General features: G+C 37.7%; 4 protein-coding genes across 4 annotated transcripts; 1 reads left to right on the top strand and 3 right to left on the bottom strand.

The window, feature by feature from the left end:
- The first annotated feature begins 314 nt into the window (after positions 1 to 314).
- On the top strand, positions 315 to 5,806 carry LOC116291379 (OTU domain-containing protein 3). The gene is made up of 6 exons (XM_031698548.1): positions 315 to 600; positions 704 to 852; positions 3,014 to 3,282; positions 3,348 to 3,488; positions 3,885 to 3,984; positions 4,099 to 5,806. Exons 1-6 carry the CDS (start codon positions 401 to 403, stop codon positions 4,620 to 4,622), a joined length of 1,383 nt encoding a protein of 460 aa, XP_031554408.1. The 5' UTR covers positions 315 to 400; the 3' UTR covers positions 4,623 to 5,806.
- On the bottom strand, positions 3,517 to 12,589 carry LOC116291374 (uncharacterized). The gene is made up of 21 exons (XM_031698543.2): positions 12,395 to 12,589; positions 11,694 to 11,744; positions 10,968 to 10,995; positions 10,409 to 10,866; positions 10,174 to 10,200; positions 9,716 to 9,967; positions 9,335 to 9,637; positions 9,112 to 9,224; positions 8,568 to 8,638; positions 8,280 to 8,446; positions 7,359 to 7,655; positions 7,155 to 7,282; positions 6,872 to 7,061; positions 6,377 to 6,487; positions 6,012 to 6,199; positions 5,808 to 5,930; positions 5,654 to 5,724; positions 5,540 to 5,580; positions 5,291 to 5,390; positions 5,109 to 5,199; positions 3,517 to 5,027 (listed from the first exon to the last, which is right to left on the bottom strand). Exons 2-21 carry the CDS (start codon positions 11,740 to 11,742, stop codon positions 4,722 to 4,724), a joined length of 3,114 nt encoding a protein of 1,037 aa, XP_031554403.1. The 5' UTR covers positions 11,743 to 11,744; positions 12,395 to 12,589; the 3' UTR covers positions 3,517 to 4,721.
- A 185-nt stretch (positions 12,590 to 12,774) lies between these two features.
- On the bottom strand, positions 12,775 to 16,178 carry LOC116291380 (transmembrane prolyl 4-hydroxylase). The gene is made up of 3 exons (XM_031698549.2): positions 14,297 to 16,178; positions 13,601 to 13,725; positions 12,775 to 13,092 (listed from the first exon to the last, which is right to left on the bottom strand). The coding sequence occupies exons 1-3, from the start codon at positions 15,059 to 15,061 to the stop codon at positions 12,777 to 12,779; spliced, it is 1,206 nt and encodes a 401-aa protein (XP_031554409.1). The 5' UTR covers positions 15,062 to 16,178; the 3' UTR covers positions 12,775 to 12,776.
- Positions 16,179 to 16,266: 88 nt separating this feature from the next.
- Positions 16,267 to 17,620, bottom strand: LOC116291381 (germinal-center associated nuclear protein-like). The gene has a single exon (XM_031698550.2). The coding sequence runs from the start codon at positions 17,513 to 17,515 to the stop codon at positions 16,316 to 16,318; it is 1,200 nt and encodes a 399-aa protein (XP_031554410.1). The 5' UTR covers positions 17,516 to 17,620; the 3' UTR covers positions 16,267 to 16,315.
- Positions 17,621 to 17,642: the final 22 nt, after the last annotated feature.

Here is a 17,642-nt window from a genome sequence, read left to right as displayed (position 1 = left end):
TTGGGCTTCAATGACGCTGAGTCAAGTCCGGTTGGGCGAAGTTAGTACCAGGATGGGTGACCTAAAACTTATACCTACTGAATTTTTTGATAGTATATTTTTTGTAACTTTCAGGCGATTACAATTTATGTTCCGCTTGTTCCTCCGTACCGTGGTCCATCAATCCTCGGTTTACCAACACCCTTCTGAGAGTGATGACAAAATTATAAATAAGTAATGTGAAAACATGCATGAATGTGTTTGTTCTTACGTCCTGTGGCTTGGGCTTCCTGTGTCTTGTCACGGTCAGCGGTTTCTGTATTGCACCACAACAAGTTAAAGTTCCTTCCAAGTTGTGCGATGTTTTTGTTGGAACAGTTAATTGTATAATCCACTGAAAAAAGTAAGTTTTTAGATATATATGGCCAAAGGAAATACAGTTAAAAAAAAGGGCCAAAAACGAGATGAATTGGAAAGAAAGAGAGACGAGAGATGTCGAAGAAAAGCACTAAAGAAAGAACGAAATATCAAAGAATATCTTGAAAATGACGAAAACTTTGTTAGTTTCAAGAACCAGTTAGAAGCTGTTGGACTGAAGATTAAAGATATTCTAGGCGATGGGTAAGTGTAGGAACATTTTATTACTTTCAAGACGTTTATCTGGTAGTTTTAATCATTGAAAGCAATAAATATATTAATTAGAACAATATGAAATCTTGTTTAGAAACTGCCTGTTTCGAGCTCTTGGGGACCAGCTGAATGGAGATCATACTTCTCATGCTTATCATCGTAGAAATACCGTTCAGTATATGAAGGACCATCGTGATGACTTTGAACCCTTCATGGAAGATGGTGTAACATTTGATAAACATTGTAAGTCTATACAAGTGGTATTATACTGATATGGTTAGGGGGAGGGGGAGGGGGGACATGCAACTAAACATTAATTTGATAAACATTGTAAGTCTATACAAGTGGTATTATACTGATATGGTTAGGGGGAGGGGGAGGGGGGACATGCAACTAAACATTAATTTGATAAACATTGTAAGTCTATACAAGTGGTATTATACTGATATGGTTAGGGGGAGGGGGAGGGGGGACATGCAACTAAACATTAATTTGATAAACATTGTAAGTCTATACAAGTGGTATTATACTGATATGGTTAGGGGGAGGGGGAGGGGGGACATGCAACTAAACATTAATTTGATAAACATTGTAAGTCTATACAAGTGGTATTATACTGATATGGTTAGGGGGAGGGGGAGGGGGGGCATGCAACTAAACATTAATTTGATAAACATTGTAAGTCTATACAAGTGGTATTATACTGATATGGTTAGGGGGAGGGGGAGGGGGGACATGCAACTAAACATTAATTTGATAAACATTGTAAGTCTATACAAGTGGTATTATACTGATATGGTTAGGGGGAGGGGGAGGGGGGGCATGCAACTAAACATTAATTCGATAAACATTGTAAGTCTATACAAGTGGTATTATACTGATATCGTTTAAGGGGGAGGGGGGGCATGCAACTAAACATTAATTTGATAAACATTGAAAGTCTATACAAGGGTTATTATACTGTTATGGTTAGGGGGAGGGGGAGGGGGGACATGCAACTAAACATTAATTTGATAAACATTGTAAGTCTATACAAGTGGTATTATACTGATATCGTTTAAGGGGGAGGGGGGGCATGCAACTAAACATTAATTTGATAAACATTGAAAGTCTATACAAGGGTTATTATACTGTTATGGTTAGGGGGAGGGGGAGGGGGGGCATGCAACTAAACATTAATTTGATAAACATTGTAAGTCTATACAAGTGGTATTATACTGATATGGTTAGGGGGAGGGGGAGGGGGGGCATGCAACTAAACATTAATTTGATAAACATTGTAAGTCTATACAAGTGGTATTATACTAATGTGGTTAGGGGGAGAGGGACATGTAATACTGCTTTATAGCAAGTCTTTGAACTCTTTATAGAAGATGGCAAAACATTTGATAAACATTATACTACTCTTCACAGTAGTCCAAGACAGTTGGGATTTTTTTATTGACATCTGTTATGTTAACCACAAGTGCATTTCAAATAGCGCAGCACACTGATTCTAAAAATTACTTAAAGATTCAGACAAACATTGCATTCTGTTTAACCGCTACTAGGATTATACAAACCGATTTTATTATTTTTACTTAAAGTTACAATAATAACCCATGTAAACTAAGATCAACTGCGATCGGCTGTGAAAATTATCTGCTTAAAGTAAACTTGTAAGTTTTTTTGTCTGAATTTTACCTTTGTCTTCGCTTTTATTATGTCATGGTTGTACTGCGCTATTGACCACATGATACCAACGTTATACCACGTGGACAAGTTTTTTTATGTGCCTGAAATGATTTGATTCCATTTCTTAGCTTAGCTATCATTAGTCCAGTCTCCTTTACTGCTCAACTTTTGTTTTTGGGCTTTCTGTGCCTCGACACAGGAAGACCAAAACAAAAGCGGAGTGGTAAAAGAGAGGGTAAAGGGTCTGGACTAAGCTATCATATGAATACTGTAACATTTTAAAATTAAAATATCTTCAAACAGAATAATTTATTTGGCAGAGTAAGGTATACATCTCATAAGCATATTAGCTAGCCAATTAGAATTCCTCACCCTAGTTATTGGAAAACATTCTGTTATCAATTTATGAATATTTAATGAGGAATAACAACAGAAATCAGTCACCCAGGAGAAGTCTGTAAATCGGATGCAGCATTGTTTGCATTTTTTATTTTTTATAAATTTCACCATAGCAAAATTTGCTTTACAATAATTTATTGTATCTATTTTCCATTATATAGTGGCAGAATTATCAAAACTGTATAAATTTCACCATAGCAAAATTTGCTTTACAATAATTTATTGTTTCTATTTTCCATTATATAGTGGCAGAATTATCAAAACTGTATAAATTTCACCATAGCAAAATTTGCTTTACAATAATTTATTGTATCTATTTTCCATTATATAGTGGCAGAATTATCAAAACTGGGAACATATGGTGGTAATGATTCAATAGTGGCTTTTGCCAGGAATAATGGAGTTGATATTGTTATTCACCAACTTAACAACCCTCGATGGGTTATACATGGAAGTGAATTCTCCAAATCACAACAAAAAATAGAACTCCATTTGGCTTACCACAATGGGGAACATTATTCATCAGTGCGTAGATTAACTGACCCTGATGATGGACCAGCATGGCAGTATAACCAGAAGAATAGTCAAATGCAGTCAGTGGTAAGTGAAAATAGTGTTAAAATACTCTTGGTCAGTTTTAATGCATCCATTTGCAATGTTTTCAGGAAAATCCTAAAGTAACAGTTCGTAAAAACAAGAAGAAACATGAAAGGAAAGAGAACCAAGATAAGTCAGATCCATCATCACAGGCTAATAAGTACATTGATGAAACTTCTCAATTAGTGATGGAAAACACTGGGTGTCAGGTAAAATAAATGCTTATCAACAGGAATCTTGAATTAAAGCATGATTTACTACTATTTCCAGAATCCCTTGCACACTTTCATTAGTTCAATTGTCAATTCGCACAAGTAGACCAGCTTTTCAGCTTGGACAAAAGGTTTTCCCATTTTAGGCTGTTTCATTTCTTTTAAAAAAAGTTATATTTTTATATATTTATTTGTTCTGATCTTGTGCAACTGTTAAACAAAGAAATAATACTCTGAGAATGGCTTGTGGTCTAAAATACGAAAACATTATGTTCAAGCTGAAAAGGTCTTTAACAAAGAAAGGTCATGCAGGTGGTGGTAGTAAAATAATGACACCACTATGCAAATATTGCCCAAGTATTATATATTTCTAACAATTTTTTATATCTGTAGGACTCAGAACTAATACAGCATACATTACAAGCGAACAATTATGATATAGATGCTTCAATAATGGAAATCATACAAGTGATGTGTGTTCTTGAAGAACAAGGTGAGACCCTTGTATTCTTTCCATATGATGTCGAGTTGATGGATATACTTATTTTATTAATATTAATCACCAAAAGTCTATGTAAAAAAAAACCCTAATACCTTTATTTTACAGAGGCTGATGTAAGCAAAGGATTTGTCAGAGATGTCATTGCTAAAACTGAGGCTATTGAAACTATGGCAACTGAAAATAGTGTTGCCATAGAGCAACCAAGTGATGAATATGTTACAAGAAACAGACAAGAAAATGTTGGAGCTTTCGTTGAATGTAAATCAGATGATGTAACCTCCAGAACTCGATTAAACCATGATGATATAAATGACAATACAAAAGAGACCGACAAGGAAGCCTTTGACAAATTGAAAGGTGATTCAGGAGAGTTAGTCCATGACCAAAAGACTGAAAATAAACTGAAGTTACATCCTGGTGCAAGACCGAAAGAAAATATTTCACAAAAATCTCGTAATAAGGCTCCTCATCTTACAAACAGACAAAGAAAAGATCTTGCACGACAAGAGAAGAAGAAGCAAAGAGAAAAACGACGAGTTAATGAACGACAACAGCAAACAGAAAGTGAAACAGTAGCACAAGACAATGTCAATACGATTGTAGCAGATCTTGGAGCAGTTTGTATTTGATCTTCTTGCTTGCTTTTTATCATCAGTCTAATTGCCCTATAATTTACTGTATGCATGCTTATTATCAATGGACATTGTACACCACTAAGAATATAGTCTCTACGCAAAATATGGACTTAAGGTATTGCTGGTTGTTATGGTGACAATGCCCTTTGAGGAATTGGGTGCAGAATTGGGTGGCACATTATTTTCAACAAAGATATGGTCGTTGTACCCTTCATTGTCATGGGATCTAACTTCCGTGTCACCTCCACAGGCATCACCATCGATTTCTTCGTAGTCATGGTAACGTGTATTAGAATCTTGAGGAGCAATTTGACCAGGGTTAAGATCTTGGTTTTCAGAGAGATATCCATCATCAAAGTCTCTTCTTTCCCGTTCTTCCCATCCTTGTCGTCCTTGTATCTATGACAAGAATGAACCACTTAACATGAATGAACCAAACGATTCAAATCATTACATATGCACACATACAAGTCAACTCACCTGATAAACCTCGCTGATTTTTTCAACTAAACTAGTAAAAGTTGGGCGTTGTTTTGGTTCTGGATGCCAGCATTCCTGCATCATTACTTGTCTGTTGAGTATCAAGACATGTAAATTACACTACTAGTACATTATATTGTGCACACTGAACATGATTTACTGATGTTATACGCCATACGTACATGTCTCTAGACGTGTTTTCCTGGTTCTTCAGTCTATTTCCTCGTTTTAAATATTCAAGGATTTGTTGTCCGTTACTTATTCCTGCGTAAGGCAATTGACCTGTGAAAGATGATTTGCATAGTTGAATTGCTATGTGTTTGAGTAGCCTAGCGTTCACATGTATGAGAGGCTTGTCAGTCCAGAATACTGGCAATAGTTATTGGTTATTTCGATTCACATTCATTTGCACGTGAACAAATGCAGCTCACCTTCATTTTCGATTTCCCACAACACAACCCCGTATGACCACCTGCCAACACAACAGATAGTTGGTTTAACTTGTATACATAATTATCATTGCTGCTTACAGTAGCGCTACTTACACGTCACTTTCTGTCGTGTAAGTGAAGTTTTCTAGAGATTCCAGAGACATCCAGCGCATGGGCAGAATCCCCTGTTATAATACATGTAGTTAGTATGCATTGTACAAGCATTCATGAACCATACGAAAGATAACGAAAAAAAGTTGAACTTTACCCCATCAGTGTTCTCATAGACTCCCATTTGATAGACGTCACGTGACAAACCGAAATCAGACACCATAGCAATCATGTCTCTACCAAGCAAGATGTTGCGAGCAGCCAAATCTCTGTGAACAACCTGATAAGACAACGGCGATAGTTGACATTAGCTTGGTTAACATTAATTTTTGGCAGGAAACACACAGGAAGCCCAACTAACCCTGTTCTTTTCAAAATGTGACATCCCTTTAGCAATATCATATGCAAAGCTTAGCTTTAATTCTGGTGCTATTGTCTTTGTGTTGTCGAGCTTTTCAAGGTTGCTGTAAATAGGGGTTTTACGATTCTCCCTGAGATAGTCCAGAAGACAACCGTTAACGGCACACTTTACTACCAGCCATGGAGGACCTACGTTCAAAACATAGCAAAATATATTTACAGTATTAGTAGTGCTGAGTACGATAGTATGATATGTGTGAAGCAGCTCAAAACATAACATATAATACATTTACAGTATTAGTAGTGCTGAGTACGATAGTATGATATGTGTGGAGAGGATTCAGGAATACTGAACATCATACTTACCATCCGCTGTACACGCGCCAATCAAGCTGATGATGTTTGGGTGGTCACCAACTACTGTCATGAGGTTGATTTCGTTACACAGGTCACGTAGCTCACGCTCAGTGGGATTGTCTTTTGGATGAATTGACGGGGGAAAAGATAGAATCATTAGAAGTAGCCAACCGCAGTAAAGTACAGGTGTAGAATGGGGGAACTGATTTGTTAATTTAGGTTGTGACGAACTCGATAGACTACTTTACCATGGGTATAATATTTTCCCATTTTAGACCACATACCATTCTTTTAAGAATAAGACTCTTTGTCTTAGGGATGGTATCCATATTCATGCATTTTCCCTTATGCAACCGTTAAACAAAGAAATGATACCCTAGGGAACGACATGTGGTATGAAATAGGAAAACATTACGCCCAAGGTTAAGAGGTGTATTAAAGCCACTGAGTAGCCACAGAAAATCACTCGGTTTAAACAAAACAATGATCAATCATAATAACTACCTTTCAGCATTTTTACAGCACATAACGTTTTCTCATTTTTTTCATTCCCCGTGTTCAAGTATGCTCTCATAACAACACCAAATGAACCTGATCCAATCTCTTCTTCGATCGACAAGTCGTCACGTGGTATTTCCCACCAGGCTTTAGTGATTTCGATGCCAAGAGCCTCGAACAGGTTTGTAGAATTTAGCTGAAATAAAATTTCACAAGGATTATATTAATCACTGATTGGTTTCTTCGCTGGCAATCATGTACGGTCAAAAGTAGAATATATAAGTATTACCTGTGTAAGATATTCTCTCTTATTGGACCATCGCCTCCAGGCAACACCAATTATAATTAATGTTACACCAATCACTGCTGCAGCAACTGACAATACGATGATAAGTACTGTATTGCTAGCTGATTTACCTAGAAAACGCCAAAAGACATAGGTGATGGAGTCGAGTCTATAGGATCAAGGGAATCAGTTGTACGTACAACTTACTCGCTTTAGTTTTTACGATGATTGGTTGACTTGCCGTGCTTGGTCCATAAGCATTAACAGAAACCACACGCATCAGATATTTTGTATCCAAATCCAAATGATCCACATTGACTTTCGTCTTGTTGGCGTTAACACTGACAGCATCGTAATAGGACATCTCGGTTTTTGCTTTCTTATACTGCACAGTATAATTTGTGATTCTGTATGGTTCATGGTAAAGTGGTGGGGACCAATACACCCTTACTGAAGTCATTGTAACTTCATCTCCGCTTACATTAGGTGGTGGAGGAGGCGTGTCTGTAACACAAAATGACAGATCATTTATGGATGATACTCTAACACATCCATCAACCAAACCATTTACTATTGACTTGATGATACTCTAACACATCCACCAACCAAACCATTTACTATTGACTTGATGATACTCTAACACATCCACCAACCAAACCATTTACTATCACTGACTTGATGATACTCTAACACATCCACCAACCAAACCATTTACTATCACTGACTTGATGATACTCTAACACATCCACCAACCAAACCATTTACTATCACTGACTTGATGATACTCTAACACATCCACCAACCAAACCATTTACTCTCACTGACTTGATGATACTCTAACACATCCACCAACCAAACCATTTACTATCACTGACTTGATGATACTCTAACACATCCACCAACCAAACCATTTACTATCACTGACTTGATGATACTCTAACACATCCACCAACCAAACCATTTACTATCACTGATTTGATGATACTCTAACACATCCACCAACCAAACCATTTACTATCACTGACTTGATGATACTCTAACACCTCAAAAACGAATAGACCCATTTGCATTTAATATTCGATTATATACTAACTTTTGTCGAATATTATGAGCTTTGAAGTTTTGTACCTTTGACTAGTAGAGACCTGAAATTCATTCGCCCAGCAGACTTGTTCCTTCGGCTAGAATATCGTTTCACTATCCGACCTGTGATATCTTGAACAATCGACCATTTTGGCAAGAACCCAAGCACTTCGGCAGTAACGTAAAATTCAACACTAAGGACGCTTCCATTACTAGATCATTAATTGTTGAGCATTAACATCATGAATTAAAACTGCTGGAGTATTGTGACAATGGGCATGCACATTATGCAAAGGGCTAGGGTAAGAGTAAGCACTATTACTTCTGACTTACATGAATCTAGAAATCTCGATGTGGTAAATTCTATATTCAGTCGTTTTAGTTTCTTTCAGTATTGTCGATATCTGTGGATTAGAACTAAAACATATTTAACAAGTATATATATTACATTTTATCGGCTTGGAAGCTTTGCGTGTATTTTACGCGCAGTATTTTCCATTCTCGTGCTTGGCTAGTTTTTTGTTAAACCATGGCCGCCTTTCGAGACGCTAGTCATCTCGTGGCAAACAGTTCTTAGCATAATAGCTTACTAAAGGCCCATTTACACAGACGATTTTTTCGGGGATTTGCAGCGCGATTTCCACTGCGATTCTTGCGACGATTCGCGTGCGATCATCAATCGCTCGTGAAAACTACCGGCGATTTTGAGGCGATTTGATAAATTGACGTCGCCGATGAATCGCCACTATTTTGAACATGTTCGAATTTAGTGCGATTTTCGGGGATTTTTTCTACCAAGAATCGCAGTAACATCGCGCCAAATCGCCGAAAACATCGCGTGTGTAAACGAGCCTAAAGAGTTCCATGATATTCTCACCGTTTTCATAACCCGCGAAGCAAGTTTCTGATACATCATAGACTGCTTGTCTAGTAAATGATCGCTAAACTTTTGCTGATTTAAAGTTAAAATAAATTTAACGGAGATGGAATCTAAAACATAGAAGGAATTTAAAATGTGAGACAAATTTATAAGAGAGTAAACTGGTTGCATGCGACATTACCAAAACCCAACGGTTGTTGATCTATAAAGTTTTACTTACTTTCGGGCATTGTCTCTACAGACACCGCACGACTAGAGGGGCCATCTCCATTCTCGTTGAACGCAAGCACTGATAAACTATAGTTTGTTAAAGGTTCTAGGTCATTAAGTTCGATAGAAGTAACACTAGGACTCGTTGTATTTACGATTTGTTTTTCATGACGTGCATTCAGTTTGATGACAGAGATTCGAAATCCTCGCAGCTGACCATGCACAAATGGCAAGGGGACTGAACGCCATGCAAGGAAAACTCTTTTTGGACCTCTACTAGAAACTTGTAGGATAGTAGGTGATAGAGAGGGGACTGCATGAAGGAAAATTTATGATTAGAATAATAAGATACAGTATAAAACAACATACTACTATTAGTGGTGTTGATTACCTGGAGGAGGACATTTCTCTACATCACAGTACTTCCATCTTATACTACTATTAGTGGTGTAGCACCAAGGTCCATGGGGTCCTTGACCTCCAGGGTTACGACACCAGTTTGACGCATTGACCAGCTCTGGATACTCAGACAGAGGATGATCGTGACGATGAGGACACTGAGATGCCCAGGACTGGCACACGTGACCAGATGTTGTTACACTCACGTTACCACGGTAACCAAGACCGTTGCCATAGTAACATTCTAAGTAAAACAAGTACAGGTAGTCACTACTATGGATGGTTTTCATGTATTAATTGGGATTTGTTCGAAAGTCAAGATATATCATACCACCATAACCCTATCGTATTTTGTACTGGATAGGATTGCAGAATTTAGGGTGAGCCATTAATTTCCCTTCATATTTCATGTCGTTATCTTTCGCGGGCACTATCGCGAAGGTTACTTACCAGCTGCTCGTAGCTTGTCAGTCTCAGCTGCAGAAAAAAATTAGATTCAGTATTTAATCTCGTTGATATGTAGCGTGCGCCAATTGTTTGCTAAGGGAACTGGTATCCGTGATTCTAGTCTGAAGTTTGTAGTCTGTCCTTCTTTTTACCTGGTGTGTGGTTCATTATGTCATTAACGACAGGTGTGGTGACTAGAACGATTATACCATACGATGGTTAAAAAAGACTCACTTACTGTTCGAAAATCTTGAATGATAGCATTCAGGCCTTTCTCCACCGTTGCTAGGCTTCATAACCATGCAGTTCATAAATTTATCTTTATCCATTAGCTCCTTCATGAGCTTTAATTCTCCTGCGCACATCTTGAAAACGTATTCACAGGATTCTTTACATATCGCTTCAGTAAGATTTGCAGTGATCGTATCACACTTTGGAAATCTCCATCGGCAATATACATCATTGAAAGTTAACAGACATGCTTTGGTGATATTGATGTTATATATCTTTTTAATCATCAAAATGCTGATTCGCACACGACGCAATTCGGCTTCATATATCTTTTGTTCGTCAGAACTTGGTTTCACTAACCAATCACCTATATTGTTTCTGCAATATCCTTGTTCCTTTGAAATATAAGGATGGCAAGCCTTGTTTATCTGTTTTGAGCTGACAGGAGATGATGCTGGAACACAGCTATTTTTGCATGTAAAGATAGAAAGGTAAACCATGTTAGTTATATAGATCACTGATATTTTATATATAGGAATCTGTTGGTGTAGCCGCATAGCACTCACCTGTCACGTGATGCGTTGAAATCTGCATCTACGAAAGCAAAAGAGAAGCTTACTTGTAAAATATGGATGATTATAAAATATAACGCGCGCTGAGTTATTCAAAAATATTTTATAAAAGCAATATAAAGGGTTAGGGTTAGGGCTAATTATGTCTCTTTATTATATGGCAAGGTAATTTCACGGGCTTTCATTGGACAATTTGAGATCCATAGCTTACGGTACAGACCACAAGCGCAATTTTTTGTGTTCCCCTTGTTATGGAAATTGTTGGTTCATAACTTACGGTACGGACCTCGCGCTCGGTTAGTAAGAGCTACGTCAATGGCGGATCCAGGGGGGGGGGGGGGGGCAGAGGGGGCTGAAGCCCCCCTTCAGCAGAAAAAAAACCTGAACAATCAGATGCTTTTTTATTGTTTTCCGTTGTGTTGACGAAAGAAACTCAATTAGCCCCCCCCCCCCCCCCTAAAATTTTGGCTGGATCCGCCCCGGTACGTCTACGCCTCGTGCTCCTAAGCTTGCTTCTCTCATGCTCTACACCTCTCAGCCTGTTTATATCACATTGCATAGAAATTAATGAGCGCAAGTTTTATATTCCTTAACTATGAAACATCCGTTAAAATAACTATAAATAAATATTTACTCGAACATTGTTGATTTAATATTTCTAATACGCATGTTCCATTGGCAGAGATTATTGATAGATTATTAATATTATGATATACTAACCTGATACTTGCAGTGCATATAAACACAAGAATATGACTAGTCTTTTCATTTCTGAGAGATAAAAGAATAGAGATGAAGATAGAGAGCAAAGCATGCATGCGTATCTAAGTCGACCATCCGCACAGAGCGATGGTACTTAATCCGTGAAATAAAAACAAAATAGTTATTAACTAATAGTCACAATTTAGTGCCTATTTAGTCGATATCACTCAAGTGAATCAGTCTATATATGAATACACAGGAGACATCAAATACACAAGAAACATGTTAGTCATTTGTTCATCAATTCTCGTCCACAGACGGAAGTACTGCTCTAAAGGTCATGACTGCATCACATCACCGCCGTGTCTTTAATCATGGCGGATTCTATGATGATCTAAACTTACTCACAGTGTCTAATGATCAACAAAGTTTCCGTCACTTGTTCCACCGTTAATAACAGAAGTCAGTTTAGTCGATTACTTTTGTGTCAGATGAATATGACATCGGTACTCGATAGCGTTTATCAGCAAGAACTACGTTTTTACTTCAATCATTTATTTATTAGTTATTATCATTATTATTTCAAACCTTTCGTCGCTACTTCCTTAACATCATGTTATCAGTCAGGTGACGTTCTAGACTATCTAATATGAAATACATATAGACAGAAGATGATGAACAGACGCTGATTCAAGCCTTACAATAGTGATCACTTTTACCTCTGTTTGTATTGATCCTTGCCAGCTATTTGATTAGATAGTTTTGTTCCTCAACTGGGCTCACTAGAGAACCGAATAGATTGCCTTCATCAGAATATTAAACTGTTTAGAGCCTGGAATAGTGAATCAATTTTCTAAATAACTTACTTCGGAATTCATTATTACCACTAATTTATGCATAAGGATATCTCAAGTACTGACGCAGAGTTTTTAAACAAGTTCCTGTTTGTAGGTAAAAAGTCAATCTTGGGGGGAGGGGTAGGGAGATAAATTTTCTTATGATTAAAAGGTATGCCTTCTTTTTTAATACGAGTTTAGTTAATCGGATTTGTTAATACAGGGTCACATCCTTTGTCTTTCGTATACCTATAACAATTCTCTCTCAGGGGAGGGGAGGGTGGTCTTTAGGAATATTTATCCATCTGTTAGCAATCCATTTGCTGCCTTCCAGTACATCGCAGCCTCCATGAAGTGAATAAACATCTAGGTTACCAAGGAGACCAGTTTTAGGGTCAAGATGGTGATTGTACCACATAATTGCAGTGCCTTTTTTAGGTTTCATAACGATGTTCGCGTTATGACAATGTAGACTAAGATTCGATGATTGGTTTAGATAGACGTTCTTGGCGCCAGCAGCAGGAAAAACAGTTTCTCCTCCACGAGTAACGTCATTAAGGTAAAATAAAATAGTAATATATCTAAAAAGAAAATTATTATTGATCAGCTTATACAGTACTATGGAAATGACCATTTTACTAGGTGATCGTAAGATATACACCTACTTCAGAAATCCTTGTCGCACCAAAAGCCCTCAATCAACAAGCCAAGACCGCAGAGAATGTCGGTACTTTTAGCTGTAATTAGTTTATTCATGGTGCATTTTCATTTATTGACTTCACAAATTGCTCATCCAAGCAAGGCTGCTTCAGATGGAGAGCTATAGCCACTTGCATGAAACATGAATAAATCAATTATAATTAAAAGTACCGACGTTCTCTGGAGCCTTGGCTTTGAGGCTCTTGGTGCGACAACGATTTTCGAAATTGGTGTATATGGACGAATCTACCCCACAGGGGAAATGTTCGCCGTCAACACTCGGTAAACAGCTAGACTGACTGTAAAAAAGAAGGTTAATGAATTAAATATCTAGTTATCAGCCGTGACTGCGGTAAGACATCATGCTAGAGCAGAAGCTACTGATCTTACCGACAAAGATGGCAGCTCTTTGGATCTACTCCTTGTTGTTTACAGCACGGTAGATTTCGACCTATTCCATCTTCTGTTGAATCATAGTGACCATGAAAATGGCCATCCACTGAATAGTGAACAATCTGTAAAACAATATATAATTTTCAGTGACGTCATAGTTACTGACGTGAGAAATTCTGAGCACAACTTTGGGACCGTTCATTTTTTATCAGGGAGGGGGAGGGGGGGCGGTGGAATTCCAGCAAGAGGCCATACAAGAAAAACTAGCCCCCCCCTCTATATTGCTGTTGACATCTGCTGGGCTTCCCCACATGTTCTATACCTGAATGGTCCCCCTTTTGACATTGATTCTTCTACATGTGGCCCCCCTCTATAAGCCGGATTTTTTTACATGCCCCCCCCCCAGATTTCCACCGGCCCCCCCTCCCTGATAAAAAATGAACGGTCCCTTTGGTATTGCACCTTCTCTATGCATCGGTGCATTTGTCAAACATAGAGAGCATTCCATCGAAACTGCAAAGAAAAAAGTGATCAGGACTCGTTTCCGCAGTTGCCTCGATTGAGTTTTTTGTTTGTTCATCGCATTGAATCCCGCCAAGTTATTTTAGTCAGTAGAATGTGACGTCATCTCGTTTAATTTGACTTAAAAGTATTCTCTTTAAAGGTCAAATACGGTTAACTAATTCAACTTACCTGTAAGTCCTCACTGCCCTCTACTATGTGCTTAGGTAAATTAGTGACTTTTTCGATCTTTTCTTGTAATTCTCGGAGAATGTTGTCCAAGGACTTGCCTGACATAGTAAGCCACGTGTTGGTACTGTAACGTGGGGCATATATAGGATTTGATTTGTATTCCTCCAGACAGTTATATAGACTTTGGATAACGTTGTCTGGGGCCAAGAAAAGTTCGTCTTCTGTAATATTGCTATCTTTGTTCACATCAAACATTTTGAATATTTTCTCCGCGTCTGCTTTGCGGGGGTAAAGACCTTCTGCCTGGTTGATGAATTCCCTCATTTTCTTCACTGAACCCAAGTGATTTGCAAAGCGTCTACCAATCCGCTTATATCTTGATATTATAAGATCCATAATTGCAGGAGTTACTGGTCTAGAATACTCTGCTAAGGTCTTGCTCGTTTCCAAACCTTTTTGTACGGCAAGTTTCACGATATGATCACATTCCGTGTTAGAAAGAAAACCAGGAATTTCGAACATTAACGGTCGAAGGCTTCGCGTCACAATTTCATACTGTTTTCCTTTGAAATGAATAAACTGAATATGGCCGACTTCAAACCCTCTTCGTCGGGAAAACAAGTGGTGACAGTTTGAGCTTAATAAAGAACAAAATCTTGAAGACGTTTGTGTAATCATTGATTGATCGTTTTTGTCCTCAATATATTTTGCTGCTGGGGTAAGGACTACCATAAAAACCAAGAGAAGAATACGTTTTCCACACATTTTTATAGCTGTAATGTCCTAGACGTTACGAGCAGTCAGTGACAAGGTAGAAGTTTGATTTACAATAGCCATATGTTTCAAGTTGCTAATCTTTAAAGTAATTCTACTCTAAGACTAAAAAAAGGTCACTCACTCAATTAATGTATTGTAGATATAGCCACTAGATTAAAACAGACGTCTACTCAGAGATGACAAACGCATGCCGGCACATACAGTGATAACAGATCCAGTATAAACCAGTAGTACATTTTGTACTATACATTCTAGAGGAATTACCAGAAACAGCTCCACGTATACCTCTATCTATAGAAATTGTACTCAGTTGCGGTGTCACAGCGATATGGGTACCCCCTGGAAAAAACACCAGTTTTCAGAACCGATGACTGGAATTCTAGTTACGCTTTTTGTTCTTTGTACACTACATCGAGGTGACTTTCAGATTAATTGAAACAATTCTCCTGGAAGGATCGATCGATGTTGCTGGCTCGAGATCTAATCAAAGTGCTGTATTAAATTTCATAAATAGCCCCCTAACCGAATGTTATCAATGCTCTATTCTGTATGTTTAGTGAATATTAATATGTCAAATGAGGTTAGATAATCAGCAAAATAGAGCGCGCACAACAGAAACCCACCAACTACACACCGGCTACACAGTTTTCGCGTCTCTTTAATTTCGTGATTTTGCGGGTAATAAGCATATTCCAAGTCATTTCATAATTTTTCAAAATCGCCCAGGCATATAGGAAAAGATGCTAAAAGTCTAAACTTGAATTTTAAGAACATCAGGAATCCAGCAAACTGAGGGATAGACTGGGCGGAACGTGGGTCAACCAGATCTTGGATTGCGAAAAATTGTTTTTTCGAATTTTCAGCTTTTGAAAGAGTATGGATAATCTTAATGTATGGAAAAAACACCCCCAATTTTTAAAATCTTATTAATGCTTCCAATTTCTAAATTTTGAGAATTTTTATATTTTGGAAAATTAGGAAGCATGCATGGATGGAATGGACTGGACGTCTACTAAATGGATCGGGCGGACAGAAAAGGTACATGTACCAACTGATTAATTTTGATTGCAGACAGCAGCAAAAAAAAAAACAAAATTTAGCATGCAGCTTGTAAGCCAGTTCGCAGAATATGGAAAACCGTAGTAATAATTTGATCAGAAATAAATATTTTTTCATATATTCACTTCTCATGCTAATATTTATAGTATTAATTTTATTCCATTTTGTAGCATAAGCTAAACTTCATGTAATTCTTCCTCTACTTCTTCCTCTACCTACTGGTTTATTCTTTGGGTTGACATTCAATCCTCTTCCTCTGCCTCTTCCCGATCCTGGCTTTTTTTTTGTTTCTTCTATTTGTTTCTCGTTTTGTTGTGATTCTCTTTCTTGATCATTACTTGGAGAATAGTTCATCTGATTAACTTGAACAGGAGAGCAGTCATGTTGCAGAATTTTCTTCACTGGATCAGTCATTTTATCACCTTTAATCCTACATTTAACTCTTGCAGGAAGTTTTTCTGGAATAGTGTAAGACTTCTTTGAAAACTTTATGTACCCATTGCTAACTTCAATTCCAAAACAGACAAGAAACATTTGTGCTTCTTGTTCGTTATTAAACAAAAGTATACTAGAGAGGTCCTTGACTGGAAATTGACATTTTGGGTCACTGTATGCAGTATTCAAAACAGCTATTGATGTACTGTAGATGGATGGAAAGTGTTTCTGGACCAGACAGCTAGCCAGGAAGGGCAAGCTTCTGACCAATCTAAATAACCTCACAAAGTTACCAACTAGTTTCATCAAACTAATATTCCATGCTGCCTTAAAGTTGGGCTGGCACTTGATGTGTTGTGGTAATCTGAGAGAATGCTCCATAGCTTCATGTGAACCTAGATTATGCAATAAATAATATGCCTCAAATTCAGCTCTGTTTAGAGAGTGAGGATGTAAATCCTTGTATAGAACCAATAGCCTCTTTAAGCATTCCTGTATGTGATTATCATTAATACGTGGATCAAAATGCTCTATCGAAGTTTCACAAAGATGGAATCCTGCATATATATGAAAACGTGCAGCTTTCTCAAGAATCTCTACGGCTGATTCATCTTCTATTCTCTGGATTACCATATCCTGTCTGACTGCTCTTATACGATCAAATACATAGTGATAAACAGTAGTCCATGGTTGATCTTTCCTGTCCACTATCTCATTCAATAGATATTCCATTGTAGTTAACAAAACATGAGCAGGCCTTAGTTCAGAATGATGGATTTGCTTTCCTGCTGCTGATCTACAGAATTCTTTTATGGGGTGATTTGGATATTGATCTGAGGGCATCTCAAAAACATGTAGTCTTCCCTGTCTTTGTCTGGCGTTACGTTCTGCAGCAGGACACATACTTAAGCAGGATCCAACAATAACTTCACTGAGGCCTGTTTCCATTCTTCTGTCTTAATATATTTATAGTTTAACTGCTAAACAACACTAATGTAGTTTACACCATCCGCCATTTTGTTTCCATTTTTGCGCGAGGCACCGCTGAGCAAATTGGTTTTTTTTCTTTAAGGGA

The sequence above is a fragment of the Actinia tenebrosa genome, unplaced genomic scaffold, assembly GCF_029948245.1.
Source record: "Actinia tenebrosa isolate PJP-AT-01 unplaced genomic scaffold, QUT_ActTen_1.0 PGA_scaffold14__42_contigs__length_11649687, whole genome shotgun sequence".
NCBI lineage: Eukaryota > Metazoa > Cnidaria > Anthozoa > Actiniaria > Actiniidae > Actinia > Actinia tenebrosa.
Note: the sequence above shows the minus strand (reverse complement) of the source record. Positions and strands in the feature narration are given on the sequence as shown.

Excerpts from the sequence above, each read along its gene's own strand:
- LOC116291379 (XM_031698548.1), top strand. The coding sequence starts at position 401 with ATGGCCAAAGGAAATACAGTTAAAAAAAAGGGCCAAAAACGAGATGAA. Across the intron at positions 601-703 it reads AAAGATATTCTAGGCGATGG|AAACTGCCTGTTTCGAGCTC; the intron begins GTAAGTGTAGGA and ends AATCTTGTTTAG. Across the intron at positions 3,489-3,884 it reads TGGAAAACACTGGGTGTCAG|GACTCAGAACTAATACAGCA; the intron begins GTAAAATAAATG and ends TTATATCTGTAG.
- LOC116291374 (XM_031698543.2), bottom strand. The coding sequence starts at position 11,742 with ATGAAAAGACTAGTCATATTCTTGTGTTTATATGCACTGCAAGTATCA. Across the intron at positions 10,201-10,408 it reads TCATTCAAGATTTTCGAACA|CTGAGACTGACAAGCTACGA; the intron begins GTAAGTGAGTCT and ends TTTTTTCTGCAG. Across the intron at positions 5,931-6,011 it reads CACATTTTGAAAAGAACAGG|GTTGTTCACAGAGATTTGGC; the intron begins GTTAGTTGGGCT and ends TTGTCTTATCAG.
- LOC116291380 (XM_031698549.2), bottom strand. The coding sequence starts at position 15,061 with ATGTGTGGAAAACGTATTCTTCTCTTGGTTTTTATGGTAGTCCTTACC. Across the intron at positions 13,726-14,296 it reads AGGGCAGTGAGGACTTACAG|ATTGTTCACTATTCAGTGGA; the intron begins GTAAGTTGAATT and ends ATTGTTTTACAG. Across the intron at positions 13,093-13,600 it reads AAGAGCTGCCATCTTTGTCG|ATATATTACTATTTTATTTT; the intron begins GTAAGATCAGTA and ends TTTTCTTTTTAG.
- LOC116291381 (XM_031698550.2), bottom strand. The coding sequence starts at position 17,515 with ATGGAAACAGGCCTCAGTGAAGTTATTGTTGGATCCTGCTTAAGTATG.